Below are 22,556 nucleotides of genomic sequence, written 5' to 3'. Positions count from 1 at the left end.
TTCATTGACATTTTCGCTGAGAACACCCTGTATATATATTTATATAATGATATATATGGGCCCATATTTTTTCCAAATTTTTTAATCTGCTACATCAACGCTGAAATCTACGAAATCGTAAATGCAATTGAGTGCTTTGTTGGGTAAAAGTCTGAAATTAAAATGTTATTTTTATTATAGAGAATGTACAGAAATAATATGAACATGGTACAATAATATTTGCATTTAGCGATTTATGAATTGCCTTGCAGCTTATTGACATATGTAACTGATTTATTTGAAAATCTATGCACTTAATGATTGAATTTTTATTTACTGCGATTTACCTTGATAAACGAGATATCGGTAGCCAATGTGAAGGTATAGATCTTTCTCTGAAATTCTGTCTTTGTGCATCAATTATTAGTGAAGCTGCTTCCTGTGGTGTAAGCCCTTTCATTATACTTGCAAATCTATCATTGACAAATAAAATAAAATAATTTATCAGAATAACTATTATTTTATATTTTATTACTTAAAACATTTTTTTCAATGTATATGTATATAAGATCTAATGCTAATAAAAAACTCTAATTTTTTGTCGAATATGCTGATTTACAAAATATATACATATGAATAAGATTATAATTTATATATTTACATATATTTATCGTTATTAAGAAATATTATTTACAATTATTTACAATATTATTTACAATTATTTACAATTAATTAATTTTATATTATTATATAAATGTACCTCATTCTTGGATTTTTGACAATTCCAGTAAGTACTAAGGCCGGAAAGACGGTAGTAAATTTAATCAAAGATTTTCCTTTGCTATATGTACGTAATTCATCGCTGATAGCTTCCATAAGTGCTATAATGGGCAAATGAAAACAATATTAGAATAGTATAGCTTTGTAATTGTATTTTTATTTTTATCTTGAATTTATATTCGCATAATATTCGTCAATTTACAATTATATTATATTAACCCTTTGCACTCCATAGGCACCGCTACGGCGACATATTTTGTACCATAACAAAAAATATAAAAAGAAAAATATTTTGAAGATTTTGATTTTTTCGACAATGAAGAGATGACTTTGATTTTGATATATATAGAAACAATTTAACTGATAGCAGTCGATTATAATAAAATTATTTATATTCACCAAAAGTACCATTAAAATATCTTAAAGCAAAGGGTTAATAATTACACGTTATACATACAAATAAGACTAATAATAAGTTTGAATTACCTTTGACCGCGGATTTTGTGGGACAATAAACCGTACCATACATAAAGCCTTTAAATGCTAGTAATGATGAGACCGCCACAATATGACCGTGATTCTTTTTAATCATACTTGGTAGGAATGCTTGCAACGTCTAAAGATTTCGTTGAGAACAATTACACGTGTACGTGCATGCGTGTGTATGTATACATGCGAATATACTTATTTAGTGTTTTGAACTTATTTCAATTGTGAATGTAGTAAATTCATTTTCAGTACTATCTCTATTTCTAAGAATAATGTAAATTATATTGCTAATTATTATATTTATATATATATATATATATATATATATATATATATATGATGCTATAATGCTAATATAGGCTTTATATTTATATATGTGTGTGTGTGTGTGTGCGCGTGCGCGCGCGTATATCTTATAATTGCTATGTATGTGTATCTCAAATATATCACTTGCCCAATAATGCGATTTTAAATTGACATCTATAACTCGTGTAATTTCATCGGCGCTTTTATTTAAGAGTGTTCTGGGAAATCCTATACCGGCATTGTTGATTAAAATAGTAACATCGCCGACCTCTTTTTTCACTTTTTCAGCTATCTTAAAGACTTCTTTCCTGTCCGCTACATTGCACCTATAAAAATTTTTCTCAAATTTTTAATCAGCTGATAGTAGTTAAATATGTGTTGTTAATTGTATGCGCGTAAATTATTCGAATCGCTTTTTATTTTATAAAATCAAGTAACATTGATTTACTGATATGCGTATACAGCGTTTTTCCCCATCATTTTAATTTCATTCATTGTTTGCTTGTTAATTTCTTCATTAATATCCCAACATATGACTGTTGCTCCTAACGATGCATAACCAATCGCTAATTCTTTTCCGATACCATGACCTGCGCCTGTTACCTATCGCAATAAATGTATTAAATATCAGATTAGTAAGCATTATTATATATTTTTATTATATATATTATTATTATATATTACATATAGTTGTTGCAAATATTATCATGAATATTTGATAGTTTACAATTTACAAATTTTTAATTCAAGTTGGCTTGCTATTTGATAGAATAATTTATAAGATGAAATAATGTTTTGATAAGATAAATTTGTTAACATATTTACATATATTAATTTTATAAATTGAATATATTAGTATAGAAAAACAGCTTCTTTATCTATACATATTCTATGAATTCCACGCACCAAAATTATTTCACCAGCCACGCTCTTTTTTGTTATTGGAATAAACATTGTGAATATGCTCTCGCAAAAAAAATAAAAAACTTTCAAAATAAGAAATAATATTTCTATTAGAAGAAGCGTGCCATCGTATATTTTCGCCATAATTATCTGAAAAGTTAGTAATACATATTAAATATTAATAATATATATTTTAGATAAAAGTAAAATAAGAATTGATTCGTTTTCTCTCTCACTTTCTCTTTTTTTCTGTTTTTTAGACAAATTTAAGTATATATTTATAGACAGTACGAGAAAGAAAAGGAGAGAGAATTTGTGATACAAGTTATATTGTAGGATTTGATACTTAAAGATATACTATTTTACATAATCTTAAAATTTGCATTTTAATAGACAGTAAAACTTGTTTTGTAAGATATGATGCATAATAACAGAATATTGAAATATATTTTTAATATTCAGTTATTATTATACATCATATTTTACAAAACAAGCATGACTTGCTATTAAAAAGTAAATTACTAAGCTATTTATCGTATATATCGGCTATTAGATTATCTTTGCTGTTATGTAATTATTTGCTCTTAGTTTGTAGCTCACGCTATTGATTCGAGAGGTTGAACTCGCGCTTTCTCGTTTGTCTTTTGGTCTGTAGAGTCATATTTGAGAGAGCAGTATTGTTATAAAGGTTCTTACGGAATTTATTGTGGTTTTTGTTTCCGATACTAAAATTTAATGTAAACTGTTTTCTCTCGCTCGACCGAATTATTCTATTTATTTCTACTATTATATTCTCTTATTTTTCTAATAAACGAGTAATATCATTTCTTTTTTTTGTAAAATTCGCGTAGTTTATTTCATTGTCGTCACTTGTGTTTGTCGAATTCTATTTCTGTCTTTGTCGACTGTCGCCTGATTAAGAGCGCGTATAATCGATTAACTTTCTCTTCACCAACCCTGTCCCTCTACCGTTAGGCAAGCTGGTCGGCCCGCGGCGAGGCCAAATTTTTGCGACGCTTTTCTCAATTTTTCCAATTTTAATTGAGTCGATTAATTTCGCGCGACTCCTTGGGATGTTGGAGAGGAACACGCGAGGGGGAGCGAAAACGCCGGCAAAAACAACGAAAGTATTATTCTCGCGATGGGCGGAACAAGGATGGAGATTGTTCGCGCGCGAGCCGCGGCGGAGCGAGGGCCGTCTCGATATATCGAATTTGGGCGCCAGATGCGATCTTTCACGCATCAATTTTCGACAAACTCAAAAGATCGCGAAAAACGTTAGCCCGCCTCGCCGCGGGCCGACCAGCTCGCCTAACGGTAGAGGGACAGGATTGGTGAAGAGAAAGTTAATCGATTATACGCGCTCTTAATCAGGCGACAGTCGACAAAGACAGAAATAGAATTCGACAAACACAAGTGACGACAATGAAATAAACTACGCGAATTTTACAAAAAAAAGAAATGATATTACTCGTTTATTAGAAAAATAAGAGAATATAATAGTAGAAATAAATAGAATAATTCGGTCGAGCGAGAGAAAACAGTTTACATTAAATTTTAGTATCGGAGACAAAAACCACAATAAATTCCGTTAAGAACCTTTATAACAATACTGCTCTCTCAAATATGACTCTACAGACCAAAAGACAAACGAGAAGGCGCGAGTTTGACCTCTCGAATCAATAATCGCGTTGGCACTAATAATTCCATAAATATAATATCACAAGTTCTCAGTACTCCAAAAACACCGCGTTCAATCGATTATCGAATATTAAAATTAAATGTTATGCTAGAGAATAAGGAATATGTTAATTTCACTCAATCAATTTTTAAAATAGGAGCAATGAGTGTGTCTGTGTATGTAATGTACGTATTGTGTATGAATATCAATACTTAAAGATAGGTATTAAATACAAGTATCTTCAACATAAATTTTTCTAACGAATATTTTCCAAACTTTTGTTTTATTTGTTTTATATATTTTTATATATTTTATATATTTTTACAAATATTTCTACGAATAAAATATTATAGTTTATGAATAATTAAATAAGAACTTTGCGAAAAATGTATTTTGCCGATAGCAATATTCCTTAAAAAGACAGTTTTATATTTTTATAATTTTTTAAATTTTTATTTATTTATTGCATAAAACTGAACAATTATTAAACACAAATATGGAAAGATTTATTTTATTTACCTGATTATAATCGTCATCCAAAACTCTTTTTGGTGATATTATTTTCATCTTCCAATCTGATGAATCTCGATCAAAGCTCTTTTAGTTAATGACTAATTCTGGTCATTCTTCGATTTATATAAGTTGTTGAAATTCTTGTACTTTGATTCTGCTGCTTCTAATGACTCTTTAATTTATAGAAGTTGTTAATCATTAACTTATGTAATAGTTATATAATTTATATAACTCACTTTATATTTATATTATGTATGTACACGTGTAAATTTTCCTGTTTCTTATTTTTTATCTTTTTTATAATTTGATTGATTAACTTTGTTACTAGTAAGTTAATTTATTTTGTTTCCCTCCTTTTAGGAACAATTTTGTTTATAATTGTGTATATTCTTTAATATAGACTGACTTATAGTTTATACAAACTTTATATTAGACAATCTAGATAAAAAAATATGTATTAAACATTTTAAGATTGTGATTTCGATTTTCTATATAAATATTTTTTGAAAATCTCGCATTAAATTCTTGAAAAAATGAAATATATTTTCTCGCTAATAGAATATTCTTTACTTAAAAAATTAATCGAAAATTAATTATTTTTTTATACAATTCTATTATTTATAATTTACTTGACCTCTTCTCTCAAAATTTTTAATTTTATATTATATTTATATTATCCTTATAACTATATTTTAGATTTAACTTTTATAAAAATAAAAAAAGATTCACATTTGACATGTGATTAACAATAAGTTAAAGATTATGTTCTCATTTTTTTATATTACAAAATTTTGGAATAGAAACACTTTTTTTTTTTCTATCATATAAATTTTTTTTGATAATCCTTCAAATTTGACGCAAAACATGAGAGAAATATAATTACAGAAATTATCAAATAACTTTTAATTCCTTCATATAGTGAACTCTTTATTTATTTAATTACTTAACAATTGTAATCTTTTATTTTTATATTCCCAATTCTTTGATGTTTGAAAATTTATTTATTTATTGTTAGTAGAAAAACAAACTAAATATAACAGACAAATTAGATATAAATACGTATTTCGAGACAGCATCGATAAATATTGTTATTGTATCAAAATTTTGTAACTTTGAATAAATTTCTTTCGATATATGTGTACAATATGGGTATGTTATATGTGTATATATATATATATATATATATATATATATATATAAATGCTATCTTTGAACACAACAAAAGTAAAAAAGTGGAAATAAAAGATTATACAAAAGTTAGTTGTGTGCAAAAATAGCAGTATAGATTAGAATTTGAAAACTTCGAATCATATCAAATCGTCAATCTCTTGATGAACTTATATTGTCGACAAGAAATACGCACATTATCATACATGAAATACTCCCAAATAACATTTCGCAGACAATTTTATATAATATATAATGTATATATGCATTTTGCGCTTTGTTATATAATAATATAAATTGCTAATGTATATTTATATTTATTATATAAGTAATTCTTATGAAATAACAATATACATACAAGTGTGAGCAGAAGTTTATCGGAGTAAATTATTAGTTTTATAAATAACAGACTATACGCGACTTATCATTACAGGTATACCATATTTTGATTATCAGTTTAACAGAACGAAATAATGCTGTTCATTAAAATTAAAATTGATATATATGCTCATGTGATTACAACGGTGAAGCATTTTTACGCAATTCCTTTCAATATAAAATAATTACAATACTAATGTTGCTTATTGTATAAACATCTACGCTTGTGTGTTTATGCATATTACTCCGGTGTTTACGACAATTAATTATTTATGATTAATTAATCAAAATAATTATTTTTTTCATATATAGAGCGAGCTATCAAAAAGAGAAAGACAACTAAAATGTTTTACTTTGAACGTGTTAACAATCTAAAAACTGTTGGCAATTTTGAATTATTTTATCTTATAAAAAATGTGGAAACTTAATAGATTTTATACATAATCATATCAAAAATTTTATTCACAGATTTGATTTTTTAAATTGTTTTATATATATATATATATATATATATATATATATATGAGTGTTTCTTGTATCTGTTAGCTCACTGCCTGGACACCACTGTCGCAGAAATCTATTAGGGTGAATAACGCATTATCGGGCAAATTCCTGAAATGAAAATATTTATACATTGATTGACTTTTCTTATTTTTATTTGTTACTAACATTTCTTTAAAAAATTATGATAGATATAAAAAATTATAACAGATAAATTAATTGATATTAACGAAAATTGGCATTCACATGTTATGAGAAAAGTCTAATAATAATTATGGAATATATGTATATATCCTGAGTTTATCAAATAAATATTAAAGTAAAATTGGTTGATAAAATTGATCAAAAATCAAATTGACGGATTTTCTCTCTCTTTCTCTCTTTTTTTCTTCCTTTCTACCTGCATCAATTTGTTTTTGACAATTTTTTTTTATATCATTAACTATAATTTCAAATATTAATGTATCGAAATATATTTTTTTGAATATTTTCTTTACGCTATTAGAATCTTTATATATTCGAAGATTTTGTAAAAATTTGATTACTTTAACATTATGCCCAATGGCAGCCATACTGGAGGCACAGATCTCTCTCGATAATCGCACCTTTGCGCACGGATTATTTGTGAAGCTGTTTGTCCCGGTGAAACCAACGGCATGGCATTCGGAAACCTATTGAAATTAAAATATTTTTACTATTAATAATAATAAAAAAATTATTAAGATAGATAAAGAATAATTATTAACTTCATGCCATTTATAAATTTTATTCGAAATGCTAAAGTGCAAGTGTTCTTAACGTGTAAGATCAAAAATAAACTCCTTATAAATTTATTTTGCGTTATATGCGTTATATGCGTGTGTTCCATATATTTTTTCTGCTATAAAAAAACGCAATAGCTCACCTCGCATCCAAAAATTTAGTCTGCATGTAAAAAGTATAGCTAGTTAACGATATGTAGATAATTATATTTGTGAGTATCCATGCATAATCTATCATTATGATTTAGAAATATGTCATGAAATATCCAATTTTACGAATCAGTCTTGCACATAATTATTTGTTATAGTACATAATAGTACATACAGTACAATAATTAACAGCGGAATTACATATCGTGTACTGCGAAATATCCTTTATGAACGCAGTCTTTGTGTGCATATACGTTTCACTTATAAATACTCTTACCTTATCTTTGGTTTCTTGCAAAGTCCGGTGTCTACCATGTATGGATAAATGGTAGTAAATTTGATTAAAGATTTCCCTTTGGTAGATATCCGTAATTCCTCACTAATTGATTCCATAAGCCCTGTAATTACATGACACGATTAAGAATAAACCCTATATTTTGCGCATCAATGTGTTATACATGAAATGCGGTATTAAAATTAAAAAGAATACGAGTTTGCTTACCTCTAACTGCGAATTTCGAAGCGCAATAGGGAACTAAATTCGGAAGGCCACCGATTCCTGCCAATGACGAGAGTGCAACAACATGGCCATGATTTTTTTCGATCATACTTGGCAAAAATGCTTGCAGCATCTGAATAGAACAATAGAACACAAATATTATTACAAATAACTTGCGATCAAAAAATATTTCATATTTTATATATATAGTAATTATTAAATATATAATCATTTTAGATTTAGATTTTAGATAATTCTATTAAAAAAGAATACACGTTTGAAAGATTTTTTATATATATTCAGTTAACATTCATATGTATTATTAATTTTTTATTCATTTACCCAGAAGTGGGCCAGTACGTTAATGTCGAAGATTCGTTTAATTTCGTCGATTGTATGATCAAGGAAGGCGTGGCAAGGCATTATACCAGCATTGTTAACCAAGATAGTAACGTCACCGACTTCCTTTTTGACTTTCTCGGCTACGCTGAAGACTTGTTCCCTTTTCGATACATCGCATCTGCGTATCAAAATAAAGATGCTTTATTAGAATTTAATTGAATTTGTCTTATCGAATTGTAATTTTTATAACGCATCTCGATTTCTCTCGATTTTATTTTTATTTGATTTTATATTTATTTTTGTAGAAAGAAAAAATAATAATACATACTGATACGCATATGCTGCAGTTGTTCCCGTTTTTTTTATTTCGCTCAATGTCTCCTCGTTTGCTTCTTGATTTAAATCCCAACATACCACGGTTGCGCCCAGAGATGCGTAACGGAGTGCCAATTCTTTTCCGATACCATGACCCGCGCCTGTTATCTATAGAAACATAATAAGATGTAATATACATAATTGTTATTAATTTACATATATTTTTAAAATTATTTATTATGGTTTCCAGAAATAAAGATAATATTAAATTTCATTTATTTTACTACATAAATGAGAGTATTAATTCTCCTCCATTCCAAATTTGCCTTAAAATTGTTTTCGAAGAAGTGCATCATATAAAAAATTAAAATTATGTAAAATATTCTTTACAATAAATTATAATTATGTGTATATTGTTCAATGGAAGAAAGTCTGCTTATACGAGCGAATTTATAGATGATAAATAATATATGATAATTACATTTATTTTTATTATAATTGATTATATTTATATTATAAAAACATATTTTTGAATTAATAACGAATTGCACTCGTCATAATTTATTTTTGAATTAAACGGAATGGGGGAACATGAAATTATATACTCATAATATAAACTTCTAGAGAAAACAAAAAAGAAAAAATTTCTTTAAAATGAAAATTTTTTTAAATTATTTAACGATCATCATTTAATAATCAATATATTTTTATTTATATGCATCTAACAATAAGTCGCAACTTAAGTTGAATGTAATTGTTGCGTTTTATTGTTTTATTTAATGTAAAAATAATTTTATTAAATTACATGAATTTTTGTAAACTTAATACATACTAGAACGATTTCACCAACTACGCTCTTCTCTTCTGTTGGGACGAAAAATTTATACACGCTTTCGCAAATGTAATATAGAATCTTCAAAATAAGCAGCAAGACATCCGCTAAGAGCAACGCACCATTGTATGCTTTTACCATGGTTATCTGATATGTCGATCTGTAAAATTGACGAAATTTTGGTATAATTTGTTATTTTAATAATATTATTATTGAGTAATTTTTTAAAAATAATTTTTTATAGCGCAAAGAATTTATTATAATAGAGTATCTATCAACTATCTATATTTATATATATATATATATATATCAACTATGATTTATTCTGTATATACTATAAAAATATGATAATAAACTTTATATATATACATACATATATATTTCGCGTGCGTGCATATGCGTGATTACACTATATATGTATCAATTTAAACTTGATAGCAAGAAATCAAGAAGGTTGTAATGCACAACTAAGTTGTGTTATATAATATTCGTTCTTTGTACGCAAGAGGAATAATTAAATCGTAATAACAAATTGCACATTGCGAATCATAAATCATATTTAAAAATATGATGTCTAATTATTTTGAGATTATCGCTGCAATATTATTACTATTTTAAAATTTGGGTTTTTTTAAATGTCAATTTCAATAACAAAACATAAGTAACATAATTATCGCTTCGATCTTGTAATGATTTGTAAAAATCACAAATTGTAATGTTATATTTTTGTAGTTTTTTCTTAGAAAAAAAAAACATGAGTTAGAGTATCTTGATTGAGTATGATTAAATTTATTAATCTTTAAATGGCAATAAATTGCTACTGTAATAACTTACGTCATTGAGGCTGAATCAGAACTATAGATTCTGTAATAACATCGAGTGATAATTTGTTATTGAATTTTTTTTCTAACAATAAGTTTCTTTCATATTTCTCTAAATAATACGAAAATTTTTAGAAATAGAGTAACTTGAGATATATTCGACTTTTTATCTCATTGAAGGAACTAGGTTACTGCAACAATCGTGGGCAGTATATACTGATTACGTGTCACATATCATGACATGAGCTCATTGTTGCACCTATTTCGCATACCTAGTTATCTACGTAGTTACTTATATTAATTTTATTTGTGATTTCTCTTATATATCTATATAACTTTTTTAATGACATATTTTCGATTACGAAGAAGAAAAAACAAAATTTTTATAATATTTAAAGAAATTAGTATTTTTATATACCTCATTAAGAGAAATACTTTTAAATCTTATGTTGAGAATAAATTCAATATATCTTTATAAATAGGTAAATATATATATATATATATATATACAGTGTGTGTGTGTGTGTGTGTGTATACACACACATATATATATTTACCTATTTATAAAGATATATTGAATTATTAATATTATATATATATATATATATATATATATATATATATATTTCGAGGAGTATTTTTTCCTATGTGCACTTTATATTCGTCATATACTTCTTACATTGTTTTATGGACTGTGTTGCTTCAAATTTTTTAATCGATAAACAAATGTAATAAAAATTTAAAATAATGAACTTTTATGTATTGATGGTTAGTATTATACACAATTATTATTATATATCTAATCAAAATCAATTTTAAAAACTGGCATTAACACGTTTCAAAAATGTAAAAAAAAGAGATTAATCACGCGACATTTACACACGCAATTCAAAATACAAGGCCACAACGTAAAACGGCACGTTTGAGTGACAAGAGTCTAATCTACCGAAAAATATAAGTGTATATACAGTGAACGTCTGAATTTTAATTTTCTATCAACATGTTTTAATGCATAGAAATGTATGTTTTTGTAGATTGAATATATTATATATATGAGCTGATAATAATATACGTAAATGTTTTATTTATATATTTTTGTATTACCGCCAGGCAATACCTAAAAATTATAACCGATAAATATGTTTCGTAAATACTGCCGGCACCAGTTCAGAACCACATTTTGTCTTTATCCTTTTATTTTGACCATGAAGGTAGCGAATCAGATGGTTTCTTCCCACCTTCCCGACTATCTTTCCACACACATTCTTTGTTAGCTTTGCGAATATCAGACTCTGTTTGGAAACGCAGAATTATTTGAAAATATTTTCCTCTCATATATCTAAAGAGTAGCATTGAACTTTTTTACTTTTTCTTGATATTTTCTTTTCAATATGATGTACTATCCTCTTTATACATTGGATAATTCTTATATTAAGTTTGAGAATTAAGTTTCCGTAAAATTTTCTTGATCTGGCTAATTAATATATTACAATACACATTTATATGAGAAATGAAGACTTCGAGTACTAACTAATTTTATTTGAAAAATTTTTTTTAATCTTTAATATTTGGAATATTTATAATGATTGATCCGATTAATTTATAAAGTTCAAGATTACCTCATTCAAAATTATATGTTAGAAATTTTTCTTGTTCCACATAATCATGTTGTATTGCAAAGTATGTCTATCTATAATAACATTGGCGTGAATATAAGACTGATAAAAAAATTATGAAATACACAAGTGTTGTTTGCCTTACAAGATTTACGAAACATTCGAAGTATATTCTTTAAAGAATAAGATAGAAGTTATTTTTCCTTCGCAAACATTTTTTTATTTAATTTGATATCAGTGTTTTAATACAACAGAATGTTTAATCGAATTAAAATTGGGGGATAAACTGCTTAATGAATTTTTAACATAATCAACACAAGATTAAATGTCTGTTCAATATTTATTATTTTTTTGTAAACGAATTTTATAATCTCGAATACAGACAAACTCTCATTATACTTTAAATTTTTGCTTTTTTTATATCACAAATAATTTATCAATTCTATATTCGATTCTTTTTTGATTACAACATTATTGGTCGAAGAATTAATTATTATTTACTACTCTTGTTTTATATTTTTTAGTCGAATATTTACATTTCGCTAAAATTCTATCTATTTATGAGAGAAAAACAACTGGAAAATTATTGTATGTAACGTCCATCAAAAATAATTTTGATGTTTATTTCTTCGGTTAATCGATATTTGAATAATTTCAAAGATTTCACTGTAGAAATTTCGCTTATGAAATAAGTTGAAAATTTATAAAAATATTTAATTTTATTTAATTTGCACAATTTACTTCATTTTTAATAAACTATATATATTAATAAAATTTTAATTTATCATTGAATATCGAAAAATATTAAGAATTACAAAAAATATTATTCTTCAATAAAGAAAACATTCATAACTAATTGATTATCAGAATAATTAAAAACAATTAGAAAGGACGAGTTCAAAGAACAAAATTACACACTGTATACTATTTATAACTCATCTTGCGTAGTTTTTCTTGCGACACATCTGTCTGCGTTCGTTAGAATTATTAAAGACGAACAAGAAACTGTAATTTTTTGAAAGAACCAGTTTGATATAAGTCATATAATCAGTTGAGAATATTAAGAATAGAAAATAGGCAATTTTTTTTTATCAGGAATTAATCTCATACAAAATATAAAATCAACTTTTAACTTAGCGTTAGTTAAAAAGGAGTTCAATTTTCAAAATATTTCATACTCGGACACATCATTCCCTCACTTTTCCTTTCCTCCGCGCAAATCTATCAAAAAGGAATCTTTCAAATTACGTTCAACTACTCACTCTTATCGGTGATGAATAAGCCTTAAATCTTAGATGAATACCAAAGATAACACGAATGAACTTGGATAAGTTACGAACCGTCGCCGTTTGCGTACGGATCACGACTAAACCATGTTCAGCTATAGAGCTTCCCTGACCGCTACCAACGCGATTTTCCATCACTACCACAATCGCGACAGCTGGTCGACGCGCGAGCGTGAGCTATCGGCCGTTGCCAGAGATGTTTGACTATAAGACGACCGCAACCATTATCAACGTGCAGTAGAAACGTCTATTAAAGCGAAGCCGTCTCTGGATGGTTGGGTGGGTGACCGTTCGGTACGCGTCCGCACTTCCGCCAGTAGAGCATCGTCGTAAGAGCTGGGGTAGCTCGAGGAAAAATTATAACAGCTCGCGAAGAAATTCAAGTCGCGTGATACGAGTATTTCTTTCTCTTGAATATTGACCTGAAACCCCTATGGGAATCCCACGTGACATTAAACCATGCGAATTCTACGTAAAGTTCATCGTGCAACGTGACTATTTGTGTCACAGTTTATCGAGGGATACTGAATAAGAGGGACCAAGGACTCTCTCTCTTTCTCTCAGTTAGCTAGTCTTTAAATAGAAAAGCGATGGCGCGATTCAATCTTCTCTATGGGAATACTCTCTGTAGATTGCTAACTTATTATTTTACTAGTTGATTACTCTGTAATGATGGTTTTAAAGTTTTACGTATCGATGTTGCCATCATCGTGAAGAAATCACGCTCGCAAGTTTATCTTACGGATAGAAATAATTTTAATACAGTTTTAAAACATATATCGAATCTTATAATTACATTTGTATATTTGGAGAAATTTCGAGATGATTTTGAATTTAAAGTGCCACACTTTTGCCAACATCGAAATGCATTTTTCCCGCAAAAAAGAAATTACGAGATCTTGCGCCAAATTTACGCGCGATTCCTCGCGATCCAAATCGCATGCCAATAGATTGCTTTCGGGATCGTTTGCGCAATTTCACTTTCGTTCCACAAGGACTTCAAACCGGCTGAACGAAAAGAGATTCGCTCACATGGATGCATTTACAGCAAGCACATTGAATATATGTCGTCGAATAATGTGATTGTGGAACCTTTAAGTTTATATTTTGTATTAATATTAATTCTTGATGAAATAAAAAATTCGCCGATTATTTCATATTTTTAATTTTCTTAACTGCTTGTATCAAACTGGTTCTTTCAAGAAATTACAATTTTTTTTGTCTGTCTTCAATATACTTTTCATTTATGTACATTGTATGCATCTTGTCTGATAGCGAACTAATGATACACAGAGAAAAATATCATTCTACTGCTAAGAAAAGCGATTACTCAATTTATTTTTCTTTTTTTAAGTAATAGTTTTCTTCAACAAAGAATATATTCTTAATAATAATCTTAAAATATACCCATCACAAGTGTTAGAAAATCTCATTATCATGTACTTAAAAGAAGAATTTATTTTTTCTTCAAGAATATTGTAAAGTTGTATCAAAGAAAAATCAAACTTACTTTACGTCAACTCTTGTTGCCAAATTGTTACCAAATTTTTGTTTTAATTTAATTTAATATTCTAAAATACTGCACTTACTAAAATTCAGAATATATTCAATTAAATTTAATGCTTGTGGTAAACTTATGATATATTTGCGGATATACAACTATAAACTTATAATATACTTAAAATAAATAATATTTACTTGAATACAGTATACATTTTTTCTCTGTGTATGTGATCTAACGATATATAAACTAATGATATATGATCATCGATAAATTGTTGATTAATTATTTCTTAAGCAATAGAATATACAATTGAAGTAAAATGAACTTGTACAGAACATTTACATAGAATACATACATACATGTATAATCTTTAGACAGAGATTTATTTATTTTAATAGCAGTGTACTTGAATATTATACTTTTTATATATATCCCAGTAAAGTTTCTATACTTCAAAGTCCAGTTATATCCAGTTTTATCCATTATTTTTTTATATTTATAATATTAAATAAGATTTATAATTTATCCATATTTAATGCAAAAATATCTTCCGCATGTTTTCTTTACAAGATTCTTGCAATACTTGGTAATTAATGATCTTTGTGATTGACTTTATAGTCAATGGTGCAGCAATAAAAAATACAATGATATGCAAAAAATATGTATTTGCGAGCTCTAAGAAGAAATCAGTCTCTAAAATCGTTGCATAATGATGCATACGATGCAACGATTTTAAAGACTGCAATTTAATGATTTTATAAATCTGGTGATCATCTTTCTAAATCATTATGAAATTTAAATATTTTTTAACATTGCAAATCTTTAATTTAAAACCGTTCTTGACAGATATTTAATTAAACATTTATTTGATAAATTTTACAAATTTTACAAATTTTAATATTACATAACTGATAACATTTTTTCTTATTCTTAAGTTAAAGATTGCACAAATTCGCAACAATGAAATCTGAAATAAGATATTCTTATCTCTCGCGCTTAATTTAAAAATAAATATAAAATATTCATAAATTTTCTTGATATAAACGGCTCTTATATTATGCATTAGATAATAGTCAAAAAAAATACAGAGATCTTTTAATATAAAAATCATCAGTTTAAGAAATATGTATTTCGATTCCTGGATAATATATATAGATAAATGTATATGAAAAAATAACGTAGATAAATTTCTTGACCAATTTATTTGGAACAAAAATAAATCATTTTCTTCTGAGTCGTTCCTATAAAATATCCTGATATAATTTCACGCATTATAAAAGTAATGAATAAATTAAATCTTTTCATTGAATCTGAAATGACATATGCGATAGTAACTAGTGCGTATCGCGTGTATTAGAAATGCTGGTAAACGAATCACATATAGAGATAGATTGTTAAAGGTTGAATTTCCTTTTCTTTAAATTTTAAGATGTTATAATTTTGTATTTATTGAACTAAAATAATACGTAATACGTAACTTATAATTAAATAGATAGAAATTCAGTAATTAATCAATTTGTAATTTATAATAACAATTTTTAATTATTACAATTAGTTAAATATTAGAAATTAATATGTAGCTAATTATAGTTTAATCTTTTTGTTTCTTTGGATCATATTATTTTAATTATTAATTATTAAATAAAAGTAAAATAGAATAAAATAATAAGAGTAAAATTAAGCACATGAATAAAATTAATTTGAAAGAACATGCAGTTAATTTAAAGAAAATTATAATATAAAAATAACTCAATCATCTATTGTTTGTGTTATATTTATTCAAAATCAATAGCTTTTGCTTTTTTTGTAATCATATTAATGTGTGTATTATTAAATTTGATATTTTTATATCGATGTCTCGTGCTAAAATGCATTTAAAAATATTTAGACATCATTTTTATATCAATACATATTAATTATTTCAAATTTAAGAATTTTAATGAGTAAATGAGTAATAAATTATTTTTTAGAATAAAAATTAATTGTATCGATTCAACAATCAATCAATGAATTTTATCGATATGTCAATATTAAATATTTGTTCTCTGGATATCTTTAGGATATAATATAATATAATATAATATATATATATATATATATATATATATATATAATATGATGTTATATAATATAATAAATATGTTATATGTATGTATTTATTAATTCATGCCTTGCGGCTGAGGATGGCTTCCGTTTTTACATCATTTTTGGTACATTTTGATACATTTTCTTATGTTATGTTCATATTCATTTTACATTCAACTGTCTTTCTATTCAAAACTAACATTTGTAATATTTGAAACAACTAAGCAAATATAAACTATACTCTGCAATTATAACTTGTTCTTATCTAATCTGGCCTAATCTACTATAATACTATAAACTTTAATACAATATATGCAATATATGCAACTTTTTATTCCTTCACTCTTACTCTGCCCATAGTCTCGTATTCATCTCACTTCCTATCCTGAATCTAAATATGTTATATAATAAATATATTAATTATGAGAGAGATAAATTACTTACATATTATCACACTTAACAATATATATTTATAAGCTATTATAGCGAGTTTTGCGTTTCTCAAAAACAATATAACAGAATATAACACACAATCGTATGTACTCTATGAATCCAATATTATTAACGTTAATTAATATTTCTGCAAATATGCTGCAATAGTACTGACAGGATATCACAATTCACGACTGACTCAGTAAGTCAAAGGTTTAAATGATAAGGTATATTTGTCTTGTCATAATATGAAAAAGATAATTTAGCGGACAAATAATTTGCAATACATATATGTATATGCAAGCTTATAAAAAGAAACACATATAATGACAATTTTTAAATGTAGTTATAATAATCGAGTGTGGACTTTAGAATGTATTTTAAATTCAAGTTTTAATGTGTTCCAAATGTTATCGTTAAGTTGTCAATTAATTTAAAGTTATTGATACATATTTATTTGAAGTTATTGATACATATTTATTTTAAAACAAACCGCTTATTTAAAAATCAATAAATTAAATTATAATATAATAACTCATATATCCTCATAATTATATAATAACTCATATATCCTTATATTATTTACTCACGCGTTTAAATATAATTTGAGCATTTTTTAGTATTATATCTATTCTCTCGCATACGAGATACATCATAAACGACCAGCGCGGAACAGTATTCTAATTTATTGATTCCCTTCGCTCGTAACATTTATCGATTGATAACTGCATATTAAGTCTCTATACATGTAAATCTCTAAATAGAACGTGAGACGACATATGTTTTGAGTCAACAGAATCTTGAATTATTAATGAATCATCAGAATTTGCAAGAAAGATAATCATTCTCATTAGATGAGAAAAAAATTTCTTGCATAACATGATTATCTTTGATGATTTGATGATTCTAATAAATTATAAAATTATATTAATCATGACATATTTTCTTACACAAATTAATATATTTTAAATATATATATAATGTATTAAATATACATATAATGTTTGTATAGTTATTCTTATAGTATTTTTCGAGGAAATTTGTGAGAAAAGAATCTTTGTAAAAAAATCCTCTAAAAAATTTTAGAATAATGTATATAATATATATTGTTTTGAAAATAAAAGAAAAATATTACAAATGCGCAATACAAAGCGCAATGGAATTTATTAGAAAAATAAACTATTATATATATATATATATATATATATATATATATATATATATATGATATTAATTCGTTAGAAATGGCACAATAATATTACTCGTTAGAAATATCATCAATAATATTTTTTTAATAGCTAATGATTATTATTTGCGCTTCTTTTTAATCCAAGAGCTAGTTTAGCGCAAGACACTATATTTTAACTTTTCCTTTGGTTCTTTCCCTTTTTCTCTCTTTATATTTTTTATTATTTATTTTATACAATTTGTTATTAAACTCTATTAAATATATTTTATTATGAAATATATGAAATATGAAACATATGAAATATGAAACATATGAAATATGAAACATATTTGCTACTTATTCTATAATATTTTTACAAAATATTATAGTGATTTCTAAAAAACTTATAGCACGGAATGAAAGGCAAGCGAAAGTGCAGTAACTAATACGGCTGCGATATAAATCGTATTATTCGCAAATATTTATAATAGCACACAAGACTAATTGTAAATTTTCTCTTCATTAACAATACATTAAATTAAATGCATATTTTTCAAATAAATAGATAAAATATAATCATCGATCATTTTTAGAGAGTTTTCAACATAAAGTTAAAAACATATTTTTTTCCTTATCTCTCTATTTTTCTTTATTTATCTCTATATATCTCTATCTCTTTTCTTCTTTCTCCTTCTTCATAAATTAAAGATTGAAATAAACTTAAAAACATTCTTTTAAAGATTGTCATTTATAATTCTGCTTCAGACAAACAACACACAACATGCAAATAAGAAATATTGTGAAATGTTGTTAAATCATAAACGTATAGACATAACACGGCATTAAGCCATGTATATTTCTAAAGAACGTTTAAAAGAAAAAGAGACAGAATAAAGGTGCTAGCTTATTTTCTTTTTTATTGTGCATTACAAATGTTCGCAATATATCTATTATAAAGTAAAAAGGTAGAGGAAAAATCTGATGTTTCATTTCTTTTTTTTTCCACAAAATTTAGCTCAACATAGAAGAGATATGAGATCTGTCTCTTTATCTCTTATAAGTAATTTTAGCAACATAATAATACTTTCTGTTAAAATTTTTATTGTAGAGAAACAATTTTCTTTTAATTATTATTCCGGCCACATTTTTACATCATTCCGACATTACATATGAATTTCTCAGCATTTCGGGCAATTTTACGAAAGAAACATAACATAATAAAATGCGTATAAATTTTTTCATTCATGATTCGCATATGATATTAATATATTTTAGCGCATTTGACTTTGTAAAATATAAAAACTCGCGTCTATTGTTTTTAATGCTTATGTGATATTCTTTTTGACAGTTACGTTTTTCATATATGCAAGACAGCTGATTTAGCTTTTCATAAATATACATATTTTATGACATATTTATTTATTATAATTCCATATCTTCAGTTTTACATTGTAAATTAAGAGCTTTTGTTATTTTACTATTTTTTTATAAAACTTGTGTATATTGACATGTTGCATCTTATTGTTAGTATAATATGAGATTTTTTTATTTTATGACGTATATTTATTTAAGAGAAAGAATACGAATTAATCAATTAATTTGAGTTATTAAGAGTTCAAATTGAGAAATTGCATCGTAATCGTAACACATTGCATTGTCCTCGAAGGGCACCGATTTTACAGTGGTGCCCTTGCAACATATGTTCGTTGACGTCCGAGCAATTTATACTTTATATATAAGTTGCAAAAGAAGGAAGTCAGTTATAGATTTGCTGTTAACATACACTCTACGTAATACATCCATCGAAACGAACAGCAGTCCATTGACTTGTCTTTTGTTGTGTCTATGAATAGTGGAATCGATATAGGGTTCATGAACTCTTTCTACAAGCGACAAAGACGTGCTCTTGGACAAGGATGACTGTCCTTGGGTGTTTGGAAGTTGGAGGATTAAGGATTATCGATGCAAATTATAAAAGTCTATTTTCACATCCGTGACGTATCAGTGTCGTATCCGTTCAGTTCCGTGATTTTTTGTCAGTTTTGACAGTGATGATAAATATCGTTCTCTTGTTTTTAGATGGACGTATTTACACATGTGACACAGTATCGTATTCGGATTGTTCAGTTTCAGTTCAGTATTCGCATAGTAATATTGTGTTTATTGCAAACGATATTTTTGCTTTTTCACGGATACATTACGACGGTCAGTAAATTTATTTATAGAGTATTTGATGCCAAGCAGATCACTTGGATCAAATCGTGGATTTAGATGAAAGTGAAATATTATATCGTGTAATTTTACGATAAAATTTTACAGTAAAATTATGCTTAATATAATATTTTATTTGCATTCAAATCCACATCTTGACTTAAAAAAAGTAATTTGCTTGACATGGAAAAATCTTTATAAGCTTATACTTATATTTATATAGACATTTTTAAGCTTGTAAAAATGAATGATGAACAACTTATTGAATTAGTGCGTCAATATCCCGTGCTATACGATTTATCGCATCCTAAATATAAAAAACTGAGCCACCTTGAAAATCACTGAGAACTGATTGATACGGATTGATACGGATTGAACTATACGGATATATGTGAATAATCATCACTGATACATTACGGATGTTACTGACACGATACTGATATGGTACTCACGAATATGTGTAAATAGACCTTAAGAGATAAAAAGACTGATGTCTGAAGTCTAAAGGTTAATGCGAAATCGTTTCATAAACAACTTTATTTCAAAATTGAGCAAGAAGATATAATTTCATACGACATTAAGACATGATAAGTTAATAAGAATCTGCTCACGCAAATAAATAATTTGAAAATTCACACGTATTTGAAAATTCAAATACGTGTTTTTATTATGTATATCATTAACAAAATGATATAACACACTTGTAAGAATGATATTCGAAAAATTATATATATATATATATATATATATATATATATATATATATTAAATTATATAATTATAAAATAATTTATAATTAAAATAATTTATAATTTACTTAATAAAGAGAAAATCATTAATTAATAAAGAAATTGTTTAGCTATAAAAAATAAAAATAAATAAATCCAATACTATTATATATATAATATCGTAATAATAATTTATCGACACATTAAATTAAATCTTGATGAAGCTCTCTATTTTTGTTTCATACGTTTTTATTCCTACATAATTAAATTTTTATTAAAAATTTCTACAAGATACATACATTATTAGTTCTGAATATTCATTAAAATGAATTCATTAAAGTAATCAAATTAGCAACATAGTCCATTAGTTGGAATGTATTCAGATATAATGAAAGACGAAGATTCGACTCCATTGACCGAACAATTTTTTCTCTTTGACATTAAAATACTTGTATAAAATACATTTAATATTATTTCCGAATTAAATGAATGACGAAGTTGTACAGAAAATGCTGTCACAGAGAGCTGTTTGTAAGAAGGCCCATTAGCTCAGTTGGTTAGAGCGTCGTGCTAATAACGCGAAGGTCGTGGGTTCGATCCCCCCATGGGCCATCTTTTTTTTTTTAATTTTTGCAACAATATTTACATTAAAAAAATATTAATATCATAATTAGAAATATTGTAATTTACAATATGCAACAACAGAGTATATAAATGATGCAGATATTGTAAAGTTATAATTAAAATTGTGCAATTTTTTATTATTTTTATTAATAGAAAATATTTTGTTAATAGAAAATATTTTGTTTTTTTATTCCTGACATTTTCATTTTGTTTATTACCTATTTAAATTAAAAATTTTTAAATTATTTATATAAATTGGAACTTTTCCTCATTATTATCTGCTCATGATTAGTTAAAAAATGATAAAGTGAGATCTCTCGATATGTTACCGACAACTATTATTGTACATTAATTTTTTAGCTGAAGGTATCAAGATAAAATATTAAAGAATATAATGATATTAGGAAAATTAACGTGAAAAAGATTTTCTGATTTAATTATATTTATTATTCTTGAAGAAAATATTTATTATTGATATATAACTG

General features: G+C 26.1%; 2 protein-coding genes and 1 non-coding gene across 3 annotated transcripts; 1 reads left to right on the top strand and 2 right to left on the bottom strand.

The window, feature by feature from the left end:
• Positions 1-73: 73 nt before the first annotated feature.
• LOC105251488 (17-beta-hydroxysteroid dehydrogenase 13-like) lies at positions 74-4,754 on the bottom strand. Its single transcript, XM_025409573.1, has 8 exons — positions 4,658-4,754; positions 2,461-2,607; positions 2,003-2,157; positions 1,703-1,880; positions 1,246-1,375; positions 740-860; positions 327-452; positions 74-151 (listed from the first exon to the last, which is right to left on the bottom strand). The coding sequence occupies exons 1-8, from the start codon at positions 4,703-4,705 to the stop codon at positions 82-84; spliced, it is 975 nt and encodes a 324-aa protein (XP_025265358.1). The 5' UTR covers positions 4,706-4,754; the 3' UTR covers positions 74-81.
• A 1,204-nt stretch (positions 4,755-5,958) lies between these two features.
• Positions 5,959-13,500, bottom strand: LOC105251489 (short-chain dehydrogenase/reductase family 16C member 6). Its single transcript, XM_011258345.3, has 8 exons — positions 13,296-13,500; positions 9,597-9,756; positions 8,778-8,932; positions 8,450-8,627; positions 8,111-8,240; positions 7,886-8,006; positions 7,243-7,368; positions 5,959-6,808 (listed from the first exon to the last, which is right to left on the bottom strand). The coding sequence occupies exons 2-8, from the start codon at positions 9,735-9,737 to the stop codon at positions 6,739-6,741; spliced, it is 921 nt and encodes a 306-aa protein (XP_011256647.1). The 5' UTR covers positions 9,738-9,756; positions 13,296-13,500; the 3' UTR covers positions 5,959-6,738.
• Positions 13,501-21,985: 8,485 nt separating this feature from the next.
• On the top strand, positions 21,986-22,059 carry Trnai-aau. Its single transcript has one exon. It is a non-coding gene; the product is annotated as a tRNA-Ile (tRNA).
• The last annotated feature ends 497 nt before the right edge of the window (positions 22,060-22,556 follow it).

Source organism: Camponotus floridanus, unplaced genomic scaffold (assembly GCF_003227725.1).
Source record: "Camponotus floridanus strain SB8 unplaced genomic scaffold, Cflo_v7.5 scaffold27, whole genome shotgun sequence".
NCBI classification, from domain to species: domain Eukaryota; kingdom Metazoa; phylum Arthropoda; class Insecta; order Hymenoptera; family Formicidae; genus Camponotus; species Camponotus floridanus.
This window is presented reverse-complemented; position numbering and strand designations above follow the sequence as displayed.